This window comes from Phascolarctos cinereus, unplaced genomic scaffold, assembly GCF_003287225.1.
Source record: "Phascolarctos cinereus isolate Bilbo 61053 unplaced genomic scaffold, phaCin_HiC Scaffold_5;HRSCAF=322, whole genome shotgun sequence".
NCBI classification, from domain to species: domain Eukaryota; kingdom Metazoa; phylum Chordata; class Mammalia; order Diprotodontia; family Phascolarctidae; genus Phascolarctos; species Phascolarctos cinereus.
This window is the reverse complement of record NW_027555958.1, coordinates 405,287,494-405,313,472: the sequence shown is the minus strand read 5'-3', so window position 1 is coordinate 405,313,472 and position 25,979 is coordinate 405,287,494. Positions and strand designations below refer to the sequence as shown.

The window sequence follows — 25,979 nt, the reverse complement described above, 5'->3', positions numbered from 1 at the left end:
CTGAGCAAGTCCCATTATGTCTCTGAGCCTCAATTTCCTCATCTATGAAATGGAGATTCGATTAATTGGAACAAACATTTAAGTACCTACTTTGTATAAGACACTGAGCCAGAGACTAGAGTGGCAAAGGCTAAAACTAAAAGCGTTCCCTACTCTCAATTAACTTACTTTCTACTACTAAGAGAGAATACAACAGGTACAGAGAAATATGAGAGAACTAGGGGGAGTTAGGGAAGGCTCTGTATAAAAGGTAGTATTTGAGATGACCCCTGAAGGAAGTTTGGCATTCTAAGAGGCAGAGAGGAAGAGAGAATACATTCTAGGAATTGGGAACAGCCTAGTGAAGGTAGGGTGGTAAAAGATGGAATATTCTGGGCCCAGTGAGTAGGCAAATTCAGTTAGAACAAAGCATGCTTGAAAGGAGCTAATATTAAGTCTGGAAAGGGTAGGTGAAAACCAAGTGTGGAGGGTTTTAAACATCAGGCTAAGAGCCTCATATTTTATTCTGAGGCAATAGTGAACCATCAAAGGCAGCTAGGTGGCATAGTGAATACAGTGCTAGAATTGGGAGTCAGAAAGACCTGAGTTCAAATCCCACTTCAGATATCTACCAGCTGTGACTCTGTGCAAGTCATCTAAACTCTCTGTGCCTCAGTTTCCCCATTTGGAAAAAAGGGAGTTGGATAGACTTGGATAGTCCCTTCTAGCTTTAAATCTATTTATCCTGCAAGATTTTTGAAGAGAGTGAGATAATGATACCAGTGTCTAAGAGATATTGATTTTGCAGCTATGTGGAATATGAATTGTCAATGAAGAAACTATTTTAAGAATCAAGGAGAGAGATGAGGAGGACCTGAACTAAGGGAGTGGAGGTGAGAGATGCTGTGGAGGTTGAATCAATAAGATTTGGAAAGTGAGTGGTAGAGGACTGGGATGAGGAAGAGGGAGGAATGAAGGATGATTCCAAGAATGTGTACCTGGGAGTGACTGGAAGGAGTGAATTCAATTCAATATTTTTAAGCATCTCCTCCATGAAAGGCACTGTCATCAGCATTTAGAATACAAGGAAAACAACAAAGCAGACAACCTTAAAGAAGTTTACATCCTACTGGGGGCTACAATATGTAAATTGATAAATGAATGAATGAATGGAATGAAATAATAAAATAAGCAACATTATTCTAAAGTAGAAAATAAATAATAAAATATATAAAAAGTTAATTTGAGAAAAGGAAGAACACCAGGAACCATGAGGACCAGGAAAGAGTTCATGAAAGAGTCACTATCTCACCTGAATCCTAAAGGAAATTCAAGTACTCCAGAGTCAAGGGTGAAGGAGTGCTTTCCAAGCCTATGAGACCCCGACTGAGTGAGATCAATGCCAAAGATATTGTAGAGACAAAATAAACAAGACTTGGATCCTGTTTGGATATGGGGAAGAAGAGGGGTGAGAGAGAATGTAGAATCAAGAATGACCCTGAGCTACTGGAAGGATGGCATTGCTGTCAAGAGAAAGAGGAAAAGCTGGGGATGGGGAATGGGGGGAAGGGGCCTTGGAGAAAGAAGGCCACCGAAGCCTAGTCTCCAAACTGGAAGAGACTTCTAAGGCCATCTAATCCAGCCTACTAGAACAAGAATTCCTTCTACAATGAACATGACAAGCAATCATCTACATAGATCCAATGAGGAGAAACCTACTACATCCCAGGGGAGCTCGTTTCATTTGTGTAGACTTCTGGGGGTCAATGAAAGGACCCTGGATGTAGAGTTGGGAGATCTTTGCCCCAATTCCAGCTCTGCCACCTGTGTGACCTTGGGTAAGTCATTTCTCCTGGTCCAGCTGAGTCTGAGCTTTAGCACCCGACACAAGATTCCCCTTTCTGAGCTTTGGATTCCTTATTGTAAAATAGAAATATCAGACAAATCAAGGTTTCCAGAGCTTTTCTTTTTGTCTCATACACTCTCATGGTAATCTGGTGAAGCCTAAGGACCCCTTTTCAAAAGATGTTCTAAAAATAAATGAAATAAAATACATAGAGTTACAAAGGAAACCAATTATATTGGAAATATAGTTACCAAAATATTTAAAAAACAAGCTTCATGGACCCTCAGTTAAGAAGACTAGCAGATAAATTGTCAGGTGTCTTCTTGTTCTAAAGCAAGTTTCTCTAGACCTCATGCTTAATCTTTACACATGGCAACTTATAACCATTGTTAAGGTAATGGTTAAAAGAGAGGTCTGTGGCTGCTAGGTGGTACAGTGGTTAGAGCACCAGGCTTGGAGTCAGGAAGATTTGAGTTCAAATCTGGCCTCAGACCCTAGCTGTGTGACCCTGGGCAAGTCACTTAACTTCCCTGCCTGCTTCTGTTTCCTCAACTGTATAACAGATAATAACAGCATCTGCCTCCCAGGGTGGTTGTGAGGATCAAATGAGGTAATAATTATAAAGTGCTTAGCGCAGTGCCTGGCACACACAGTAGGTGCTATAAAAATGTTAGTGATAAGGGTAATTATAATTCTTATTGCTCCCAGTTCTGCTTTCCCAGACCTGAAAAGAACATATCTAATCCCTCTTCCACAAAACAGCCTCTCACATACTTGAAAACAGACATAACGTTTCCCTAGTCTTCTCTTGAACACGTTATACGTCCCCATATCCTTCAGCTGATCTTTACGTGGAATGAACTTCATCATTATAGTTGGTCTTCTGTGGCTGCTCTCCAGCTTATCAATATGACAAATGTAATGCCCAAAGCTGACCCTAGTTTATGAAATGGTCTAAGCCAGCCAGAGCACCCAGGGCTTAATGCCTCCTCATCCCCAGAGACTGGGCCAGTCTCAGTGCAGAATGAGACCAAATTAACTTTTTTTACTGGTATATTGTAGAGTCATACTGGGTTTGTAGTGCATTCACATCCCCAGATTGTTTTCAGGCCAATTGTAGTTTAGCGATGCTTACTCCATCTTACATTTGTGGATTCTATGTTTTGAGCACACACTTAAAGTAAGTTTATCTATACAGCTTTGACATTTCATCTCTTTAGAATTGATTCAGCCTGTCCAGCCTTTTTGGATGCCAATTATCACCCTATGCCACAGCCACAGTGTGCTGTCACTCTCTCTCTGTCTGTCTCTCTCTCTGTCTCTCTCTCTCTCTCTCCCTCTGTCTTTCTCTCTCTGTCTCTCTCTCTTTCTCTTTCTCTCTGTCTGTGTCTCTCTCTCTGCCTCTGTCTTTCTTTCTCTGTTTCTCTCTGTTTCTGTCTATGTCTGTCTCTGTCTTTCCAAATTTCTGTCATCTGCAAATTTGATTAAAATTCTATGTTTTTATCCAAGTCACTGGTAAATAGTGGCATGGGTGAAGAACAGATACCTGAGGACTTTTTCTAGAGACTACCTTCCAATTTGATATCTAATCATTAATAGCTACTCTTCGCATTGACACTCAACCTCTTCCAAATCTACCTACTCTTACTATTTTCCAGCCAACATGTCTCCATCTATTTCACCAGGAATAAAGGTAATCTGGCATAATCAATCCTTTATCAAGTCTTGCTATCTCATTGCTATCTTTTCTTTCTTTTGTAGGTGATCATTAACCATTTTAAAAAAAAATACATTCTAAAATTTTGCCTGGAGTTAAGTCAAGCTCACTGACTTAGCGTTTGCAGATTCTATTCCTTTCCCATTTTTGAAAATAAGGATAATATTTGCCTCATTCCATTCCTGTGGCACCTTTCTTATTCTCCATGACCTTTTCTGATAGCTCTGACGGTGGTTCAGCAATCCTTCCTTTCAGTCCCCAAAATTGTAGTTCATGCAGGGCAGGTGTCTTCAACTCGCCAAGGCTCCCTCAGTGTTCTCCCACTAATTCCTTATTTATCTTGGGTGCCAATTCCCTTCAATTATCCTGCCCTTTCTAGTGCAAAGGTTATTCTTTTGAAAGAGAAAACAGAAGCAAAATAAGAACTGTACAACTACATTCTATCTGTTATCAATTACCAACAACCCATACACTCCGAGCTACCCTTGTTTTCCATCATGCTATTTTCCCAAATATGACTAAAAATATTTTGTTGCTATTGTCAATGTCATTATTGTAGTTAGCTTTCCTCCTGGTCACAGCTCATTCTGAGTTTTAGGATTCATCAGAGTATTCTTACAGTAAACACTGTACCACTTCTGTGCTCTTCCTCTGCTACCTGCCCTCACTTCCATCCTTTGCATCTATCTTTTTAAAGACTAAGATGGCTGTTGAGTTCCTTCTGTATTCACATCTGTTTGCTTAAATAACTTCCCTTTTTCTTCCTCATCAGCATTGCTTCTCTTTGAGTTTTTGAAATGTTATTCTTGAGCTTCCCCTTCCTCCTGGGCTCACTTTCCCTGTAGAGTTTGACAAGGTTGTCCTACCCATCCTAGCCCAAAACCCTGTGAAATCTGCTCCTCCATAATCTAATGTGCATGTCAGTCCGCCATGTCTGACTTTCATCTCTTCTATCCCAAGCCCAAGGAAGACCAATCACTTCCCTCTAAGGTGGCCATCATTTCTACCCCACTAAGAAATTCCTTCCTATTGTTGACAATTATATTTGGAATAGAATTCCCCCTTGTTGGTTCCTAAACATTTTGAAGGATAAAGTTTTTGTTAGGAAGAGGCAAAAAAAAATTTTAATTGCCCTGCTTTTGGCAGAAGGGTCAAAGCAATCTTTGTTTTAAAAAAAAAAATCGTGGATTGAGACCAGGCACTAAGGGCAACTTCAACTGAGAGCTGGAAACTGCATTGTTTGCAGTTAAGGTATTAATTGGAAATGAGGTGTTGTTTGTTCTTCATTCTCAAAGAGGACCAATGATATCAGGAAGGGGATGTCATGACTTGTAAGTGAATTCGATTTAAGTGAGGCAGGGCTATGCAAAGTCACCAACCTCACTCTCTCCTCCTAAGCCATTTGGGTTCAGTGGCAAGATATAGATTAGGACAACTGGAGATGGTCCCCAAATGCAGTGGGAGACCTTGGTTTTTTTAAGCTAAGATTGTTCCCAGGTCTCAGTTTGTCTGAGGCAATGCCCATTCAGTGATTAAGGCTAGGTAAGAAATGAAGCAAAAAGTGAGTTCTTTTACCTAGTTAAAAAAAAATCAATCTGGGAGGGGAAGACCCTCAGGGAAATGAGTGGAGGATTAAAATGGTTTCTTAAAAAGGAAAATAAAATCAAAGGTCATTGAAGATCTGATGTATGTGTAAATAACTTAGAAATAACATTTTAATTTTAGAATCATAGATTGTCAGGACTAGAAGGGACTTTAACGATTATTTAGTCCAGGTCAAAGCCAAGGGAGAAAGTCTAATAGGGAAAGGAGGTTAAAACTCTTGAGAAAATGTTACTTGCTAAACTTAGTCACACAGCAAATCCATGTCAGTCAGGAGAACCAAGGCATCCTGATCACAAGTCCAACTTCTTTCCACTCTACATTCTGACTTCCCTTACTTATTTAGCTTCCAAATGAAATCTCATGTTCTTATGTCTCCAGTTCACGGGGAGGGCTTAATCAAGTCAGTCAACAAGTCAACAAGCTTTTATGCAGCTGACTCTGTGGCTAGGCACTGTGCTAAGCACCAAGGATATAAAGAAAGGCAAAAGCGATTTCTGCAGGAGGAAATGAAATGCAAACAACTATGCATAAACAAGATATAGACAGGAGGAACTGGAGAAAACCTCAGAAGGAACAGAAATATTTTTTGAGGCAGGGGTAAGCAGCTAATAGCAGTGGTGTTTCTGCTGCCCAAAGAAATTGATGCATTCATTCAGCATTTCTCGAGCGCCTACTTTGTTCTAGGCAGGGATGATTGCAGCTCACAAGGTGTTCACAGTACGATGGCTAGCCTGGCTGTTTCTGCTCCTCCCATTCCCTTCTCCTCTCTGCCCCCAACCCCATTACGAAGCTCAGACGTCCCAAATGATGTTTTCTGTCCCAATTCCCATCCCATTTAAACACATGATGGGGGAAGGGGCTGGTTACAGCACAGTAGCTGGAACACCAGCCTTGGAGTCAGGGAGTCCTGGTTCAAATCTTATCTCTGATGTATACCAGCCACACATGCTTCAGATCTAAACTTTTTATATCGGCTCATTAAGAAATCATAAGTGAAAATGTCAGTTAGAAATAATTATATGGTGAGTACAGAGGTGGCCTTTAAGCCAAGAAGATTAGGGCCAAATGTCACTTGTGACACACATTGGCCATGTCCCTACATGACCCTAAGCAAGTCATGTAACTTCTCACTCCTCTAGGCAACTTTCCTAGCAGATGCAGAGAAGATGCTGACCTGTATTGGTAGAGGGATCTTCCTCATCTGGGAGTTTCCTATATCAATGAAATCACAGGTACATATACTATCCCCAGATAATGACCATAGGCATTACTGTACAATATGTTTTTGTTAGATAGTATTCTTCTGTTTTATTCTTCTGTTTGTCTACTATGCATGACATCACGGATACGGCACTGACTGGAAATCCAAAGGACCTTGTCTCATGTCCCATGTCTGATGCTTATTATGTCATGACTGCTCTGAGCCTCAGGCATCTCTCTAAATCTAAAAACTATATGGAGATTTTAGTGTGCTTGCCAGACTAATGAATTTACAGGTCTCTTTGATGCATTGACTTCAGTGCACATGCAAATATGTACTACAAATTTGAAAATACAATACTTTGTAGAAACACAAGTTGAAGATAGGCTGCAAAGAGCTTTAAATGTGTAACAGGGGGGAAACTGGGCGCCACAGAAATTTCTTGACCCGCAATTAGAGAGCCGCATTGACAAATCTTCAGCACATCCAGAAGTGAAGATGGTGAAGGGTCTGGAAAGTTTGTCGTATGACTAAGAGTTGAAGACTCTGGGGATGCCTGTCCTGAAGAACAGAAGACTTGGGGAGTAGAGATGGAACTTTCTTTAAATATTTAAAAGATGGTCAAGGGTAAAAAGGATTTGACTGATTTAGTGTGGCTTCAAAGGGGAAATCTGGATCCCTGGATGGAAGTTACAGGGGGGAAGATTTTGGCTCAGTATGAGAAAGAACTTGCAAACACTTAGAACTGTTTGGAAATGGCAAGGATTGCCTTCAGAATGAGCGAGTTCTTGATCCTTGGAAGTTTCTGAGCAAAGGCTGAAGGCCCATGTGTCACAGACAATCATTCAGGCACTGGGTGGGAGGTGGGTGGGACCTTTAAGGTCCCTTGCAAAGATAAGATTTTTCGTCATCTTATTATCTTATTTCTAGATGTTGACTGTGAGCCTAGTTTATTGGTTTCTTATTCCTCATATAGATGTCATTGCTTCAACAAATCTTATAGTACTGCTGGAAGATGAAGTCTTTGCTGATTTTTTCAACACATTTCTGTCTCTCCCAGTAAGTATCTGTTGCATTCAGGAATCTGAACCCAAACTTCTGAAAGTTTAACTTAGACGCTGTGTATTAAATTGTATTGTGTTGCACAGGTAGTATAGCGGATACAGCTCTGGGCCTGGAGTCAGGAAGAACAGATTTAAATCCTGCCTCAAGCACTTAGTAGCTATGTGTCCTTGGGCAAGTCACTTAACTCATGTCTGCCTCAGTTTCTTCATCTGTAAAATTGGAGATAATAATAGACCTACCTCACAGGGTGGTTGTGAGGATCAAATATGATAAAAATTATAAAAAGAGGACTTTTGGAAATGCCTGGAAAGTAGTAGGCACTATATAAATGTTAGCTATTATTACTGTGTCATATTGTATTATATCATATTATATCTTGTATTATATTTCTTTTATTTAACTGAGAAACAAACCAAAGTATTTTAATCTAATTTGATTTAATAATTAATGGCAGAAGTGAATGAGATCTTTTTTTTAGGTGGCTAGGGGACACAGTAGATAAAGGGAGTCAGGAAGACCTGAGTTCCATAACAGCCTCACACACTCAGACATTAGTTGTGTGACCCTGGGAAAGTTATTTAACCTCTGTTGGCCTCAATTCCTCCATCTGTAAAATGGCAATAGTAACAGCACCTATTTCCCAGGGTTGTTGTGAGGATCAGATGAGACTACGTGAAAAGCATTTTTCAGCTATTATTATTAAAATGACTAACCTCCAACTTCAAAACACTAAGTCTCTAGTCATATTTTAACTGGTTTGGTTTGAACTACAGTGGAAGGAGAAGATACTAAAGATACAGCACTAGTCCAACCAAAAGTCTGTGGAAACTCCACAGTTGGTATAAAAATGATTCCACTGGACTTCGCCCTTTAGAGCCTTCTCTTTTTATTCATTGTTGTTGCTCAGTCGTTTTCATTTTTTAAACAATATTTTATTTTTCCCCGATTACATGAAAAAACAATTTTAACATTCTTTTTTTTTTAAATTTGCATTTTAAATTCTCTCCTTCTCTCCCTCCTTTTTCTCTCCTTCTCTGAGACAGTAAGCAATTTGAGATAGGTTATATATGAGCAATCATGTAAAACATATCTCCATTATTAGTCATGGTGTGAAAGAAAACACGGACCAAAAAATATACAAACAAACCAGAAAAACAAAAATAAAGCAAGCAAAAAATAGTACGCTTTGATCTGCATTCAGATTCCACCAGTTTTTCTCTGAAGGTGGATAGCATTTCTCATCATGAGTCCTTTGGAATTATTTTGGATCATTGTTTTGCTGACAATAGCTAAAATCACTCACAATTGATCATCATACAATATTGTTGTTACCATGTACAATATTCTCCTGGTTCTGCTCACTTTACTTTGCATCAGTTAGTGTAAGTCTTTCCAGGTTTTTCTGAAATCATCCTGTTCATTTCTTATAGCACAATAATATCCCATTAAAATCATATGTCACAACTTGTTCAGCCATTTCCCATTTGATGGGCATCCCCTCAATTTCCACTTCTTAGCCACCACAAAAAAAGCTATTGTAAATATTTTTACAAATAGGTCCTCTCCCCCCCCCTTTTTTTTTATCTCTTTGGGATGCAGACCTAGCAGTGGTATTGCTGGATCAGAGTATGCATACTTTTAAAGCCCTTTGGGCATAATTCCAAATTGCTCTCCGGAATACATGGAACAGTTCACGGTTCCACCAACAATGCATCAGTGTCCCAATTTTCCCACATCCTCACCAACATTTATCATATTCCTTTTCTGTCATATTAGTCAATCTGATAGGTGTGAGGTGGTACCTCAGAGTTGTTTTAATTTGTATTTCTCTGATCAATAGTGATTTAGATCATTTTTATATGATTATTAATAGCTTTGATTTCCTTACCTGAAAACTACCTGTTCATATCCTTTGGCCATTTATCAGTTGGGGAATGACTTATATTCTTATAAATTTGATTCAGCTCTCTATATATGTGAGAAATGAGGCCTTGCTGTAAAAAAGTTATGTCTCATCTTTCTGCTCTCCTTCTAATCTTGGTGGCATTTGTTTGCACAAAACCTTTTTAATTTAATATAATCAAATTTATCCATTTTACATCTCGTAATGCTCTCTGTCTCTTGTTTGCTCACAAATTCTTCCTTTCTCCATAGATCTGACAGGTAAACTATTCCATGCTAACCTAATTTGCTTATGGTATCACCCTTTTTGTCTAGATCATATACCCATTTTGGCCTCATTTTGGTATATGGTGTGAGATGTTGGTCTATACCTAGTTTCTGCCATATTATTTTTCTAGTTTTCCCAGAAGGTTTTATTAAATAGTGAGTTCTTGTTCCAAAAGTTTGAGTCTTTGGATCTAGATTACTATGGTCATTGACTACTGTGTATTATGTACCTAATCTATTCCACTGATACACCGCTCTATTCCTTAGCCAGTACCAGATTGTTTTGATGATTACCACTTTATACTAGAGATCTGGTACAGCTGGGCTACCTTCCTTTACATTTTTTTTGCATTGATTTTCTTTATATTGTAGACTTTTTGCTCTTTCAGATGAATTTTGTTATTATTTATTTCTAGCTCTATAAAATCATTTTTTGGTAGTTTGATTTACATGGCACTGAATAAAATAATTTAGGTAAATTGTCATTTTTATTATAGTGGCTCAGTCCATGCACAAGCAATTGATATTTTTTCTAGTTGTTTAGATTTCATTTTAATTGTGTGAAAAGTGTTTTGTAATTGTGTTCATATAGTTCCTGGGTTTGTCTTAGCAGGTAGACTCCCAAGTATTTTGCATTGTCTACAGTTATTTTAAATGGAATGTCCCTTTCTATCTCTTGCTCCTGGACCTTATTAGTAATATAGAAATGCTGATGAATTATGTGGTTTTATTTTATATCCTGCAACTTTGCTCAAATTGTTCATTATTTTGACTAGTTTTTAATTGCTTCTCTATGATTCTCTAAGTATACTATCATTTCATCTGCTAAGAGTGATAGTTTTCTTTCCTCATTGCCTATTTTAATTCCTTTGATTTCTTTTTCTTCTATTTCTAGAGCTAACATTTCTAGTACAATATCAAATAATAATGGTGATAATGTACATCATTGTTTCACCCTTGATCTCATTGGGAAGACTTCTAGCTTATTCCAATTACAGATAATGCTTGCTGATGGTTTTAGATAGATACTACTTATCATTTTAGGGAAAGCTCCATTTGTTCCTATTCTCTAGTATTTTTAATAGGAATGGGTACTGTATTTTGTTAAAGGCTTTTTCTGAATCTATTGAGATAATCTTATAATTTCTATTTGTTTCATTATCGATACAGTAAATTATGTGGATAGTTTTCCTAATATTGAACCAGCCATGCATTCCTGATATAAATCCCAGCTGGTCATAGTGTATGATCCTCGTGATATATTGCTATAATCTCCTTACTAGTGTTTCATTAAATTTTATTTGCATTTTTTGCATTAATATTCAGACCACTTTGGGGAAATTGGTTTATAGTTATAGGTCTATGGTTTTCTTTCTCTGAATTCACACTTTCTTTTTTGTCTATCAGCACCATATTTGTGTCATCAAAAAGACTCCTTCATCTATTTTATCAAATAGTTTATATAGTATTGGAATTCATTGTTCTTTAAATGTTTCACTTACGAATCTATCTGGCCCTGGGATTTTTTTTTCTTAGGGACTTTTTTGAAAGCTTGTTCAATTTCTTTTTCTAAGATGGGATTCTTTAAGTATTCTATTTTCTCTTCTATTAATCTGGGAAAATTATATTTTGCACATATTCATCCATTTCAACTAGATAGTCAGATTTATTGGCATATAATTGGGCAAAATACCTCCTAATAATTGTTTTAATTTCCTCTTCATTGGTGGTGAATTCGCTTTTTTCTTTTTTTCTTTTTTATTTTTGATACAGGTAATTTGGTTTCCTTTTTTTTTTAAATCAAATTAACCAATGGTTTCTCTATTTTATTTTTTATAAAACCAGCTCCTAGTTTTATTTATCAATTCAATGGTTTTATTACTTTCAATTTTTTTAATCTCTCCTTTAATTTTCAGGATTTCCAATTTGGTGTTTAATTGGGGATTTTTAATTTGTTCTTTTTCTAGGTTGTTTTTTTTTTTTAGTTCCATGCCCAATTCATTGATCTACTCTTTCTCTATTTTCTTGTTGTCTAGAGATATAAATTTTCCCGGAAGTGGTGCTTTGGCTGCATCCTATAAATTTTGATGTGCTGTCTCATTGTTTCCATTCTCTTTCATGAAATTTTTGTTTCTGTGATTTGTTCTTTGACTCACTCATTCTTTAGGATTAGATTATTTAGTTTCCAATTAATTTTTAATCTATCCTTCCATGGCCCTTTATTGAATATAATATTTATTATATTGTAATCTGAAAGGGGTACATTTAATATTTCTGCTTTTCTGCATTTTAGTGTGAGGTTTTTATGCCCTAATACATGGTCAATTTTTGTGTAGGTGCTACGTACCACCAAGAAAAAGGTATATTCCTTTCTATCCTCATTCAATTTTCTCCATAGGTCTATTATATCTAACTTTTCTAAAATTCTATTCACCTAAACTTCTTTCATGTTTGTCTTGGGGTTAAATTTATCTAGTTCTGAGAGGGGAAAGTTGAGGTCTTCTAGTAGTATAGTATTACTGTTGATTTCCTCCCATAACTCAATGGATAGAGCACTGGGCCTGGAGGCAGGAAGACCTGAGTTCAAATCTGACCTCAGACACTTACTAGCTGTGTGAATCCTAGGCAAATAACTTAACCTTTTTTGCCTCAGTTTCCTCATCTATAAAATAAGCTAGAGAATGAAATAGCAAACCACTCTAGCATCTTTGTCAAAAAAAAAAAGGAAAAAAAAATCAACTCGGATGGGGTCCTGAAGAGTCCATCATAACCGAAATGACTGAACAACAAAAACTAATATAGTCTTACTGTCTATTTCCTGTAACTCATTTGACTTCTCCTTTTAAAATTTGGAAACTATACCATTTGGTGCATATATGTTTAATATTGATATTATTTCATTATCTATGGTACCTTTTAGTATGATATAGTTTTTTTTAATCTTTTAGTTAGATCTATTTTTGCTTTTGCTTTGCCCAAAATCATAATTGCTACTTCTCCTTTTTACTTCAGCTGAAGCATAGTACACTCTGCTCCAGCCCCTTACGTTTACTCTGTATGTGTCTTTCTGCTTCAGATGCATTTCTTTTAAACAACAAATTGTAAGATTCTGGTTTTTAATCCACTCTGATATCTGCTTCCATTTTATGGGTGAGTTCATCACCTTCATATTCATGGTTATGATTACTGTGTATTTCCCTCTATCCTTTTTTCTCTGGTTTATGCTTTTCTCTGTCTCCATCTGTGTGCGTATGTCTCTCTGTCTCTCTGTGTGTCTCTATTTCTCTCTGTCTCTGTGTCTTTCCATCTCTGTTTCTGTCTGTCTCTGTTTCTTTGTCTCTCTCCTTTCACCCTGTCCTTCCTCATGAGTGTTTTGCTTCTGACCACTGCCGCCCCTAATCTGCCCTCCCTTCTATCAGTACCTTCCTCTCTCATTCCCATCCCCTCCTACTTCCCTATAGAGTAAGATAGATTTCTATACCCAAGTGAGTGTGCATGTTATTCCCTTTTTGAGTCAATTCTGATGAGAGTAAGGTTCAAGTGTTGTCCCCACCCCATCTTTCCTTTCACTACAGAAGGTCTTTTGTGCCTCTTCCTGTGACATAATATACTCTATCCCACCTCATCCTTCCCTCTTCTCCCAATACAATCATCTTTCTCAATCCTTAATTTTGGTATTTTTTTAATATCATCCCATCATAGTCAACTTATACTTGTGCCCTCTGTCTGTATATACTCTAACTGGCCTAATAGTGACAAAATTCTTAAGAGTTACAAATATCATCTTCCCCTGTAGGAACATAAACAGTTTAACCTTACTGAATCCCTTATGTTTTTTTTTTCTTTCTGGTTTACTTTTTTATGCTTCTCTTGAGTCTCATATTTGAAGATCAAATTTTCTATTCAGTTCTGGTCTTTTCATCGAGAATGCTTGAAAGTCTATTTCGTTGAATATTCATTTTTCTCCCTGAAGGATTGTATGCAGTTTTGCTGGAAAGATGGTTTTTGGTAGTAATCCTAGTTCCTTTGCCCTCCAGAATATCATATTCTGTGGAATATGTGGAAGATACTAAATATTGTGTGATCCCAACTGTGTCTCTATGATATTTGAATTGGTTTTTTTTTTCTGGCTGCTTGCAATATTTTCTCCTTTACCTGGGAGCTCTGGAATTCATCTAAATATTCCTAGTGGTTTTCATTTTGAACTTTCTTTCAGGAGGTGATCAATGGATTCTTTCAATTTATATTTTGCCCTCTGGTTCTAGGATATCAGACAATTTTCCTTGATAATTTCTTGAAATACGATGTTCAGACTTTTTTCCCATCTTAATCAATCATGGCTTTCAGGTAATCCAATAATTCTTAAATTATCTCTCCTGGATTTATTTTCCAGGTTTGTTGTTTTATCAATGAGATATTTCACATTTTCTTCTTTCTTTTTCATTCTTTTGATCTTGTTTTATTGTTTCTTGATGTTTCATGGAGTCATTAGCCTCTACTTGTCCAATTCTAATTTTTAAGGAATTAGTTCTTCAGTGGATTTTTATATATCTTTTTTACCATTTGGTCAATTCTACTTTTTAAGGAGTTGTTTTCTTCAGTGAATTTTTGTACATCTTTTTCCATTTTTTGTGCTTCCTTTACCATTGACTCTCTTTTTCATGATTGTCATGTATCATTCTCATTTCTTTTCTCAATTTTTCCTCCACCTCTCTTATTTGATTTTTAAAGTCCTTTTTGAGTTCCTCTAAGAGGTTTGTTTTTGTTTTTTTTTTGATCTGAGACCAATTCACATTCTTCTTCGAGGCTTCACAGGTGGCCATTTTGACATTGTTGTTCTCTTCTGAGTTTGTGTGTTCATCTTCCCTGTCACCATAGTAACTTTCTATTGTCAGGGTTTTTTTATTTGTTTGTTTGTTTTTTGCTCATTCTTCTAACCTACCTCATGACTTTTAATTTTATGTTAAAAGCAGGCTTTGCTCCTGGGGTGAGGGGGCACCGTCCCAAGCTTCTTGTGCCAGAGGAACAAGATCTTATTGCTGGCTTGCACCAGGGGAATGGGGCCTTGCTGATGGCTTGTTCTGGGGCTTGAGACCTCATTGCTGGCTTGCCAGACCTGTTGCTGGATTGCCCAGATGCCACATCTGCTGGACTGTGCTCCTCTTTTACCTGAGTGAGACAGAAGTTTCCTGCTGACCTTCTAAGCTGTCATGGGCTGGAAAATTATTTCACCCTATCTTTTCCAGTTTTACACTATACTCCCCTTGGTGTGTTATGCAATCCAGTCTCACTGGCCTACTGAATGAGGATAGCTCCGTGTCTTTCTACTAGCTATCTCTCATGCCTAGACTGCTCTATCTCCTCAGTTCCCTCACTTCCTTCAAGATTCAGATCAAATCCTACATTCTTGGTCCCATCTGCTGCTACTGGCTTCCTCTCACAAATTACTTTCTGTTTGCTCTCTATATATTTAACACACACCTAGCTGCTTACACATTGTCTCTCCCATTAAACTTGCTTCTGTTTATATCTCCAGTGCTTAGCACAGTGGTGCCTAGCAAATAGTAAATATTTAATAAGTTCTTGTTGACTGACTGATTGACTGACTGACTTGTATATACAGGCTGGATAAGAAGAACTAGTTAAAAATACACACAAGCACACATATGCACATGCAGTAGGCTGGTCAATTTGGGCTATGTATCTGCAAGGTTACTCTGCTCTAGTGGTCAGTATTGTTAAGTTGGGAATGTTTTGAGGATAATATCTTCTGAAATAGTTGAGCATGGCCCCAAGAAACACTGTTCTGTAAAGAGTCGGTATTTTATACACATGAGTGAGGAAACTCCATTCTACTGACTGGATTCTTCTTTTTCTTTTGCAGGTCTTTGGTCAAACACCAATTTATATACTTCAAGATTTAGAGTGGCTCCTATGGCCAGAGTTACCCTGTACTTTGGTAAGTCAAGTTCTAACCTTCATTAAATGGAATAGGCATATGGGGGGATTTCGGGGTAAGTTGAAGTGTGGCTGGGGAAAGGAGGAGTGGGTTGGGAACAAAACTTGAGGCAAGTTGAAGGCACATGAGGAGTGGGACAACCCATGTTGAACCAGGTAAATAATTCTCCTAATATATACAGAGAGGCTCCTCACCAGTACACTGGCTGTCTCCTTGTTAAGTGTTTACTTAACTGCTTGACAGGCATTGGGCTAAGATTTGTGCATATAAATACAAAAATTAAGACCCTGCCTTCTCAGGAAGAGCTTAATAGGGAAAAATGATCCTTTTGTGGGGGCCTGGGGAGTGGTGGCTATGGAAGGATGTTTTGGGAAGGAAGGCCCATTTTTCACATAGACCATAGATTCTGTTTCAAACAACATTAACACATTCAGAGAAATGGATTTGGAAATGAAAGAACATTGCAGGAGCTCAAACCACTACTTTTCTTCCTTCCTAATACAACTTCCTCTTTGCCAGCCTCAACCAAAGACTAGAGTTTCCTCTCTTTGGACTCTGTCTTCAGCACCCTCAGCTTCCAATCTCAAATAGTGGGATTCAGCTTGATCGGGAAGAGAGGGAGAGGACTGTCATTTACCCTGTTCTGACATGGGCAGGGAGATTCCCATTGGCCATTATTTTCTCTTCTATTCCTGTCCTTCTTGAATTTTAGATTGCCAAGTACAAAGGTTTATTGACATGGTTGGAAAAATACAGATTACCTTATTTCTGCAAGACCAACTTATGTCACCATTATATGCTCTGTAAGGAACTCCTCAGTTTCATCAAATCCCCAGAGGGTGGTGAGCACAATTCAATTTCAATTCAACTGAACAACTTTTAAATGATTATTCTGTGCAGAGAACTATGCCATGTGCAGGAAGAGCTACAAAGTCTAGTAGACACAAGATACAAAGTAAGATACAAACACAAATAATTTAATACACAATAACATATGGTTTAATCAATTAGAAGGATGCAAAAAAAATTTAATAGGAAGCAAAGTGTTCAGGTCACTACAGACAGGAAAGATCACAGAAATTTTTATGGAGAAGGTGGTATTTAAGCGGGAATGAATGAATGGGTAGGAATCCAACAAGCAAATAGTTGTAGGGAAGACATTCCAGTCCTAGACGGCAGCATGAACAAAGATTTTCATCTTTGTTCATCTTTAGGGCATGTTTAGGAAACAGAATATTTTGGTTTGACTAGATCATAGAGTGAATGAAGATGAGGAATATAAAGTGATAGAAGGCTAGGTATGGAGGTGCACTGAATGCCAGGAAAAGAAAATTGAATTTAATTGGTAGGCTTCAAAATATTGAAGATTGAACAATCTCTTGAAGATTGAAGCTTCAATCAAGTGAGTAGAAGACACAGGAGCCAGATATCTAAGGGGGAAAGAGTCCAGCATTATTTTATGATGGCCAACAAGGAGATAATAGCAAAACATGGAGAATACATGGAAGGCCACAAGGCCTTCCAACAAGAATTCCATGTCTGGGGCAGCTAGGTGGTGCAGTGGATAGAGCATCAGCTCTGGATTCAGGAGGACCTGAATTCAAATCTGGCTTCAGACATATAACACTCACTAGCTATGTGACTCTGGGCAAGTCACTTAACCCCATTGCTTAGCCAAAAAAAAAAAAGAATTCCATGTCCAATAGTCTTCATTAAGGGTCCACATGTTCATATTGCTATGCTATGGTGCCTTTGGAAAAGTTGGTACATGAAAACACCTGTCTTCATGAGACAAGACAGCATAAGGATTAAGATCTCTTCTATAGGTTACTGCTTATAGTAATGGGCTTATAAGGCAGAAGACCTGGCTTCTTGAACTAGCCTAGCCAGAGTTAAAAGCATGTATGGAGAAATTGTTTTATAGACAGAGGTCAGACATTCAATTTTATTTTCAAGAGTACATGTTCTAATCCATGGAGCTAACTGACCATGGCCAAGGGGATTCAGGGCCAACCCTAGGGCAAAACCAGTTTAAGTCACAATGTGTTAACTCCTTTGACACATGGAGTAAAAATCAACATCAAAGAGGACCTTGAACAGGAAAAATGGTCAGTCAGCAAAGGACAGCATGTGAAGGAGGAGAGGGATAATTCTAGCCATTTATTTAAAGGAATTCATGGGATGACTATACTTAGGTACGTGAACGTCTGCCAAGGCAGCTGTCCCCAGAACCTGGGTACTCTAGAAATGACTGCTTCCAATATTTGAGACAATGGCCTTGGTTTCCTGAGCACAGTGGTCTAATGGGCTGAGATGACTGGCCACAGCTAAGAAGAGATTGGCTATTTGCAAAGCCGCTCTGGCGGGGTTGGGGACCACCTTCTCACTGTCAGCTTTTTCTGGTAGCCAACATGATGAGATGGAAGACCGCAGACCAATGGCTCCTCTACAAATGTGTTGGCAGTGTCCGGGGAATGTGGCGTTTCTGTGCCTACCTCAGTGGCACAGCAGGTGGGTTACTGTAGCTATTCCTGTGACCTGCTTCCCTCCCCCTCCTTTACTCCATCTCTTTTCTGTTGAATCACGGTGGGGGGGCTGCAGTTCCTAGGATACAAAATAAGGGTGTTGAGGCCTCTTTAAATCAAGATTTAAGAAAATGAAGACGTAGCGTGTTCCCTTTGCTAACTCATGGGTTGGAGTTCGGATTTATGTAAGCCAATGGAGGAAATCTTGGAAATTGATACCGTATAGAAAGAGGACAAAAACAGGCCTCTGTCCACTCTGTGCTGGAAACTGCGTGAGTGCTTATGAAGCAGGCACACACATCCTGGGCCCTCTCCAGGGAGACGTGGCGGTGCTTAGTTTCTCTTCCCCACTTGCCTGTTGGTGACACAGTTAGAATCTTGCGTCCCGCATTGCTGGCTTGGGTTCAGCCCTCCGTGGCCAAGACCACGGTTTGAACAAAGAATCAGAGAAGAGAGGCTTTTTCCCTCCGGCTTCCTCCACCTCTTCAGCATACGCTACTGTGTTCTGAGGAATAAGGAAGGGAGGAGTGAACAGACTCTGCTCTGAATTTCCTTCATAGAGTTATCACTGTCCCCTATCCCATCCTGCCAGCTGCTTCAAGTCTCCTACTCTGGTGTGCCATTCAGGATTGCCCTTTCTATCAGTGCACTGAGGAGAGGCAGAAAGACAATGGATGGAGGTCTGAACTCAGAGTCAGGAAGACTTTGCTTCAAGTCCTATTTCTGACACTTAGCTGTGACCTTAGGCAAGTTGCAGAACCTCTTTGAGCCTCAGTTTCTTCCTCTGTACCCCTTTTCCTAGCATGACTGTCCCCAGTGAGGCTGCCTCTCACTGGCACCATGACTGGAGACCCACCATCACACCTTTTCCAGGGGATGCCCAAGATCAGCAAGGATGTGGGATCCCAAACCCCAAGAGAGCTCTTCCCCTTACTAACCGAATTTGCATCAGGCACCAGAATTCCTATTTGTGACTCTATACCCTACCTTTCCTTCCAGGTAATGGGGCTTTTGTAGAGAGAGTAATTTCACTCCAAGAAGCTTTTCCTGGCAAAATTCCAGGCTGTGTGGCAGGGGGTTCAGGCAGATGGGTCAGTTCTTCAAGACATACTAGGATGGAGGCTGCCAACTCTTACTATGCATAGAGTCTACTCTGCTCTTACTTTGCCGTCTGCTCTGCAGGGGAGGAACTGATGGAGTTCTGGATAATTGCTGAGAGAATCCTCGGGATAGATGAGACCAATGATAAGCAGAAGGATGCCTACCTGTCCCTCCTCTTGGTGCTGAAGGCCACTCACTTGCAGGAAGGGTCCTCTGTACTGATTCTTTGCAATATGAACGTCAGTAAGAATCTGAAAGGCACCATAAGTGGGGAAACTCATGGAGGGATCAATAGAATCAAATCATTTTTTAATTGTCCACCTCATCACTTGTTTTCTTTGTTATTGGTAGTTACTGTAGCTCTCTAGTTAATTGCTTCACTGATAGCTCACTTTAAAAAAAAAAGTCTCTTTTTATGCTTGATAAAAATCCTATGGAGCCCAAACAGGAAGGGTCTGAAAGAAGGCACCTCCACTTAGGCAGGCACTTTGCATTAGCCTGAGAGATGAGCTGCCTTTTTCCAGAGTGGTATAGATAGCTAGGAGGACCCAATACTGGGTTGGAGCAAATGAGCAGCTGCTCACTTCCTCCTGAACCAGCGTAGCTTCATCATTTTGTCTGAAAGGAATTCCCAGACATCCCCATATTCAATTACAAGTACATTAAAGTTTCATTCCAAATCCTACTAGCAATACTTCCTGTTTTAGACTAGCTATGCCTCTAATCACTACCATTTATATGGATGCATAAGAGTTGGCTAGAGAAACACAGGGCTGGAAAGTCCCCTATGTAGTCATTTAGCATACCCTTCATTCAAAAAGACTTCAATACTGGGACTCTTCATAATCTGCAACGTTTCCTCAGATTTTTTTTTCTTTTATTTATCTAAACCCATTCAATAGTCTAGGTTAGACTTTATTACACAAGGCAAGGACAACATGTGTTCCCCTCTCCACTCCATAGCTCAGTCAGAACACTGGGCACAGTCCAGATAACCATCACCATTGCTGTCAGCAGATCTGAGCTCAACCCACGGTCTTTACTACTGGTTCACTGGTTCAGTTATTCCATCAGTTAAATGAGGATAATGGGGTTAATGTTTGGATCCCCCTTCCCTCCCAGGGTGGCTGTAAGAAACAAACGAGATAATATGTTGAAAAGCACTTGGAGTAGCAAAATGATAATATCTTCACTTTTTTTATTCTAATTTCAACTAACCATCATTTATTTTGTCTCTTTCCCATTCCTTTCCCCCATGCACTGAGAGAGAAATCATCATCCTGCCTTCACCCTTTGTTTCTCTGTGTGCTTTCCAGAGTCGCTGATGAACCTCTCTGTGTGGCATCCCAAACAGTCCACCACCAGAAGGAAGATCCTGAGCCATATGCAGAAAGTGGCTCTGTTCAAAATCCAGAGCTATTGGCTCCCAAACTTCTACATGCACTGCAAGATCAATATGGCCAAGGAGGAAAAGTGCCAGGCTCTGCTCCAGGAGTATGAAGACCGCCTCTGTCAGGTGGAGGAGGAAGACACTGACTCTTTGCTAAGTGACCTCCCCCTTAATATGAACGTCAGGAGGCTTTATGTGACCCAGAAGCCATACTGCAGCAAGAAAACCAAGAAGAAGATGTGGCGGTTCATTGACCAGGGCACATGGACTGTTGAACCTGAACTGCCCATCATACACACTTTGCAACCCCAAAAGAGCAAGTTGCTTGACAAAGGATTTCAACGCTTCCCTGATGTCTTCTGTCCTCCATCAAAACTCGTTGTGCGGATGGGTGCCCTGAGACCACTGCATTTTAGAGACAGCACGTGTGACTTCAAGGTAAAGGACAGCTTCAGTTCCATAACCTTCAACTCCAAGGCAAATGATAATAAAACTTGTCTGCCCTTTTCCCTAGAAGAAATCTGTGAGAAGAAATTCACAGCCAAATTGCGTAATGCCACCCCTGTCATCAACCAGTCCTCCCTGATATCCCTAAAGAAGGTGATTCGGAAAAGTTATTCCTTTGAATATCTCCACTGGGCTTTCACTGCCGATTCCTGTGCAGGGAATCCTTTTGGAGACTACCTTAAGAGTAAGCACTACAAGACGGAGAACCGCCTCCTACATCTCTGGAAAGATCTGGACAACTTCCTGACCGTTTGCGTCAGTGCCAAGAAAGGTGGCAATCTGCTATTTCGGCATACTCTTGGAAATCGCATCTGTGAGCTCTACCTAAATGAAGACAATGGCCCCATCCTGCCGCTCAAACCTCAAACCATCCGGCACCTGAAAGAGCTGCTGCCCTCTGGGGATGTGATTCCCTGGATCCCCAAAGCACAGAAAGAGATATGCAAGGTAGGCTAGGATGTGGAGAGCTAGCTAGCATGGCACCTGGCCCCTTGTGAGGGCAAGTGCCTCCATCAGTGCGTGGATTCCAACAGTGTTGTTCCTATGGTTTCTAATATTAATTCCTTGTAACTATGGAGGAAGACGGTACAAGGTTGAATGAGCTTCCTAAAGCCACCAGGTACATTGAATCTTCCAGGTCACTGGACAGCAGGCCACTCTTTGTTCACTTTCCCCTTGAAAGTACACAAATCAGGGGTAGCTAGGTGGCACAGTGGATAGAGCACCAGCCCTGAAGTTAGGAGGACCTGAGTTCAAATCTGGATTCAGACCAAACACTTGACACTTACTAGTTGTATGACCCTAGGCAAGTCACTTAACCCCAATTGCCTAAAAAAAAAAGTACACAAATGAAAATTCACCAATAGTCCACCTGGAGAGTTGCTGTTTATTGTCTAGGCCTAGTATAGCCATGATCTTACATACTGAGTTTGTCGTAGGGTCACCATACACTCCTCTCCTCTAGGAAGGCTTAAGAAAACGATTCCTCCTCCCAAGAGAGCTGTGGCAGTTTGAATAAGGGATTTAGTACCCCAGTCTATACATCTAAGATCTTCCAGCAGGGTTCATAGGATCAGATAGCAGGTGGGAAGACAAAGGAAGAGAATCATAGCAGGAAAACCCTGACAAGAAATGTATCTTCTATGGTCTGAGCTCAGGCTCCATACTAACTAGTTTACAGTTAGAAAGTTAAGCTGTGGTGTGATGAAGTCCATAGTTTTGGACTTTATTAGAGGATGTGACATTAGCCAGTAGCCTTGGGCTAATATTGAAGAAGCCTAGGGCCAAAAGCAATGGCTTAAGTTAGAACCCTCAGCTCCCAGTTCAATTTAATTCAATGATTGTTAAATCATTCCACATACAAGGAACTGTGTGAATGGTGTGGTCCCTTCCCTCAAGGAATAAGACAGGAGAAGATCTAATAAAAAAAGATAAGATAAATATAAATGCCCACAATGCAAGATAAAACATGTTAAGAGAGATACAAAAATAGGAGGAAGGACTATGAGTGTTCAGAGGAGGGAGATATCACTTTGAACTGGGTAAATCAGGCAAATTTAAGTGAATCTATAAATGTGGGTAGGATTTCAACAAGTCATGATGGACAGGGAGGGCATTCCTCATGGAAGGAATGTTTCATTGATGGTCAAGCATGGTATGCCATTCTCTCCATCTGCCAGTCTAAAACCAGCCTTTAAAATGCCTTCAATTAAAAATTAAAATTAAATTTAAAATTAAAATTGTTTTAGAATCTTTAAATTCTTTTAAAAAATTTTTATTTTATTCTAAACTTAAGAAATGAAACAGGCATTTCCATAACAGTAAAATAGGGGGGGGGGAAGATTATATATTAAACTCCAAATTATGTACAACTTACTAGTCCTTTTATGTATAGGATAAAGTTATCATGTAACTTTTTTAAAAATGAAGCCATGCTAGCTCATGATAATAATTGTTTCCCGTTCTAAATTTTCACAAACCACCCCTTCAGTAAATGTGCTTTGGAATGCTGCCATAAAAGTTCACTATCTTATAATTTGAAAATTTCACCCTCTTCTCTTTAAAAAATGAGGGGTGGGGGTCAGCATTTGTCCATTTTCAACCCTTCAGTACTTCTCTTATTTTCCTTAATTTTTCAAGAATCACTGGCAGCAGCTTAGCAGTCACATTTTCCAGTCCTCTACTTACTGTGAGATGTAATTCGTTTGGGTCATTTGAGGGTAGTTAAGGGTTCCTTTTCCATCTCTTCACTTGGGTGAACCATTTCCTGTTAACTATTTTTTAATCACCCTTGTTTGCCACTTTCAGTCTACCCTTCCTAGTTCAAAACTTGTTGTCCTCTCTTAAAAACAAAACCAGAAGCACGTCAAGAATTAGGTCCTCCCTCATCCGTTCTCCTCCCTCTGTTCATCCAGAACAGCGCTTCTATCCCTTTAGGCTTCTTCTTGTGCCTAACCAGAGCAAAACCAGCCATTTCCGTGCCATCAGCCTGAGCTCGTCTTGGCCCATCATTCATGTCCCTATTTCCAGTTACTTCCCCTTGCCTCCATCCTCTCTCCACGTTGTCAGCCGGAAATGAGGAGGACTACCGAAGGAGTAACGACAAGGGTCTTTCATCAAGGCAAGGGAATTGCAGTTCAGGACACCTCACAGCACCAGAGTGTAGGAGTGCTCACAAGGGACGGAGATGGCAGGGTCTAAATACCCTTCAACAGAGAAAGATGCGTGGGTAGGGCAGCAACAGGGAGGGCCAAAGGCTGGGGAGGTTGGAGAGTGGCAGCATCGAGTCAGAATGGCTGGCTCCAGGTGCAGCTGGTTGTTTTGATAACTGGTTTGGACCAGCTTAACCTTCCTCAGGCTCTGGGGTGGGGGCAAGGTCAGCTCACAGCTAGCTGCGTTCAACATTCCCCTTTGCTGCCGAGGTTAATTCTATCACTGGCCAAGCAAGGCTTGGTTTGATGAGCTGCTGGACCATGATAGCATTCATTCCCTTGGTCCCACGCTTCACTGAGCAAGCAAGGCAAGATCTTGCTGCATCCAAAAGCCAGATCCTTCCACCACGGAGCTGTAGGTTGGGATTTATCAGCCCACCAAAGCTCATTTAATCAGCACATTTCATCTTGAACCTCAAAGGTCCTTCCTTTGTAGCCATCTGGAACAACTTCTCTTAGATATTCTGGAAGTTCTCAGGACAGCTTTCAACTGTTAGCAGGGCTGATAAGATCTTAGGACTCTGCTTTTTATAGATGAGGAAATTTTAAAGAGATTCTTGATTTATTAAAATCACAATAAAAACATTATTATTTATTGCATTTCCAAATGAACAGAGCAAATTACGTTGGTTTTTTTTTTTTTTGCTTTTTTGGTGAGTATCCAGGGTTAAGTGACTTGCCCAGGGTCACACAGCTAGTAAGTATCAAGTGTCTGAGCCTGGATTTGAACTCAGGTCCTCCTGACTCCAAGGCCAGAGCTCTATCCAATGTGTCACATACCTGCCCGATTCACATTATTCTTTTAACAATTGGATGTATAACAATTAAACCTATAAACCAAAAGAATCCAGATTTTTAAAAGAATTTACCATTTTAATGATAGGTCATATTATGGAGCCCTCCATTTCCAGTCAAATACTGCCAAATACTTTAAAAGTGGCAGAGTCTGATATTAGGTTATAATCTATCCCAATCATGCTTTTAATCATGCTTAAATTTAATTCAAATCTGGGTGTTCTGATGGCAACATTTAAAATCTCTTAGCTCCCATTTCTTTCAGATTACCCGCAGCTCTCTATAATTTTCCCCTATATACTTCTAAATCAAGGTACAAATTTTTTTCGCTGTTGTTCCCAATAAAATAAGACACATGAAGTTTCACAACATTCCCACTTAAACAAAGTCAAAAATTTCTTCAAACCTTTCTGTCAACATACTCAAACCTTCTTTTCCTTCACTTAAACTTCCTTTTATTTTGTTCAAATTCTGTTATTCCCTATAAAAGATGGAAGCACCAAAACTCCTTTTAAGATGCTTTCAGCAATTATTTTACAAAAACTTAGTCCATTCAAATAACAATTAAGTTCTAATATGGCATTCACAGAAGTTACACAAATAATTTTTCTAAATAAATATCATATACATTTCAAGTTGCTTTCTTAAATAAGCTTCTCTTTTGTGGTCAAGAAACAGAATAGTTCTCAAAAATTCAAATACATCATCTATTATAAAAATGGGTAAGACTCAGATAATTTGAAGCAAAATTTATAATTTCAAAACACATGCCAATTCAAAAGTTATTCTACTTCAATTTTTAAAAAATTCTCAAGTATCCAATTAGGTTTTCTAAAATGTATTCACTTAATTTATGCAAACTTTTCTCTTTTCTATGAAGCAGAAAAGAGTTAACATTTATTCACAGTAGAGAACTTACATTTCAGTCAAACTCAGTTTCTGATATAGTCTACAATGTAAAAACATTATACAACCTTATTTCTTATCTGTCTGCCTCCACACTCTCCAAAGCTTCTTCAGATTTCAGAAATACAAAGAAAAAGAGAAATTTGGTCTGAAGACTTAAAGAACCAAAAACAAACAAATCTTCTCTCCAAACTCCATGTGTATAATTACAGATTGTGAGACCGTGGCCCCAGTATTCCCTTACTAGCGAGGCTTTTCAGTTACCACCTCTTTTCACAAGCCCGTTGCTCTTCTCAATTTGGTCCTTACTAGTTGTCGCCAGAGCCCATGTGTGCTCTCTCTTTTCTCTTTCTCTCTCTCTCCTCTCTCTCTCTCTCTCTCTCTCTCTCTCTCTCTCTCTCTCTCTCTCTCACACACACACACACACACACACAACACATACACACACACCCCCTACATTTAAAACAAATAGCATTCTGTACAAAACACACCTGGCAGCCATC

General features: G+C 39.3%; 1 protein-coding gene across 1 annotated transcript in view; it reads left to right on the top strand.

Annotated features, from left to right (window-relative positions):
* Positions 1-25,979, top strand: part of RGSL1 (regulator of G protein signaling like 1) — a 124,231-nt gene that overhangs the window by 31,584 nt on the left and 66,668 nt on the right. The window contains exons 4-9 of the mRNA XM_078155784.1: positions 7,279-7,407; positions 15,467-15,541; positions 16,254-16,383; positions 17,948-18,052; positions 19,249-19,410; positions 20,484-21,511. Of these exons, the coding sequence (XP_078011910.1) occupies positions 7,279-7,407; positions 15,467-15,541; positions 16,254-16,383; positions 17,948-18,052; positions 19,249-19,410; positions 20,484-21,511 (1,629 nt within the window). The remainder of the gene's footprint in view (positions 1-7,278; positions 7,408-15,466; positions 15,542-16,253; positions 16,384-17,947; positions 18,053-19,248; positions 19,411-20,483; positions 21,512-25,979) is intronic.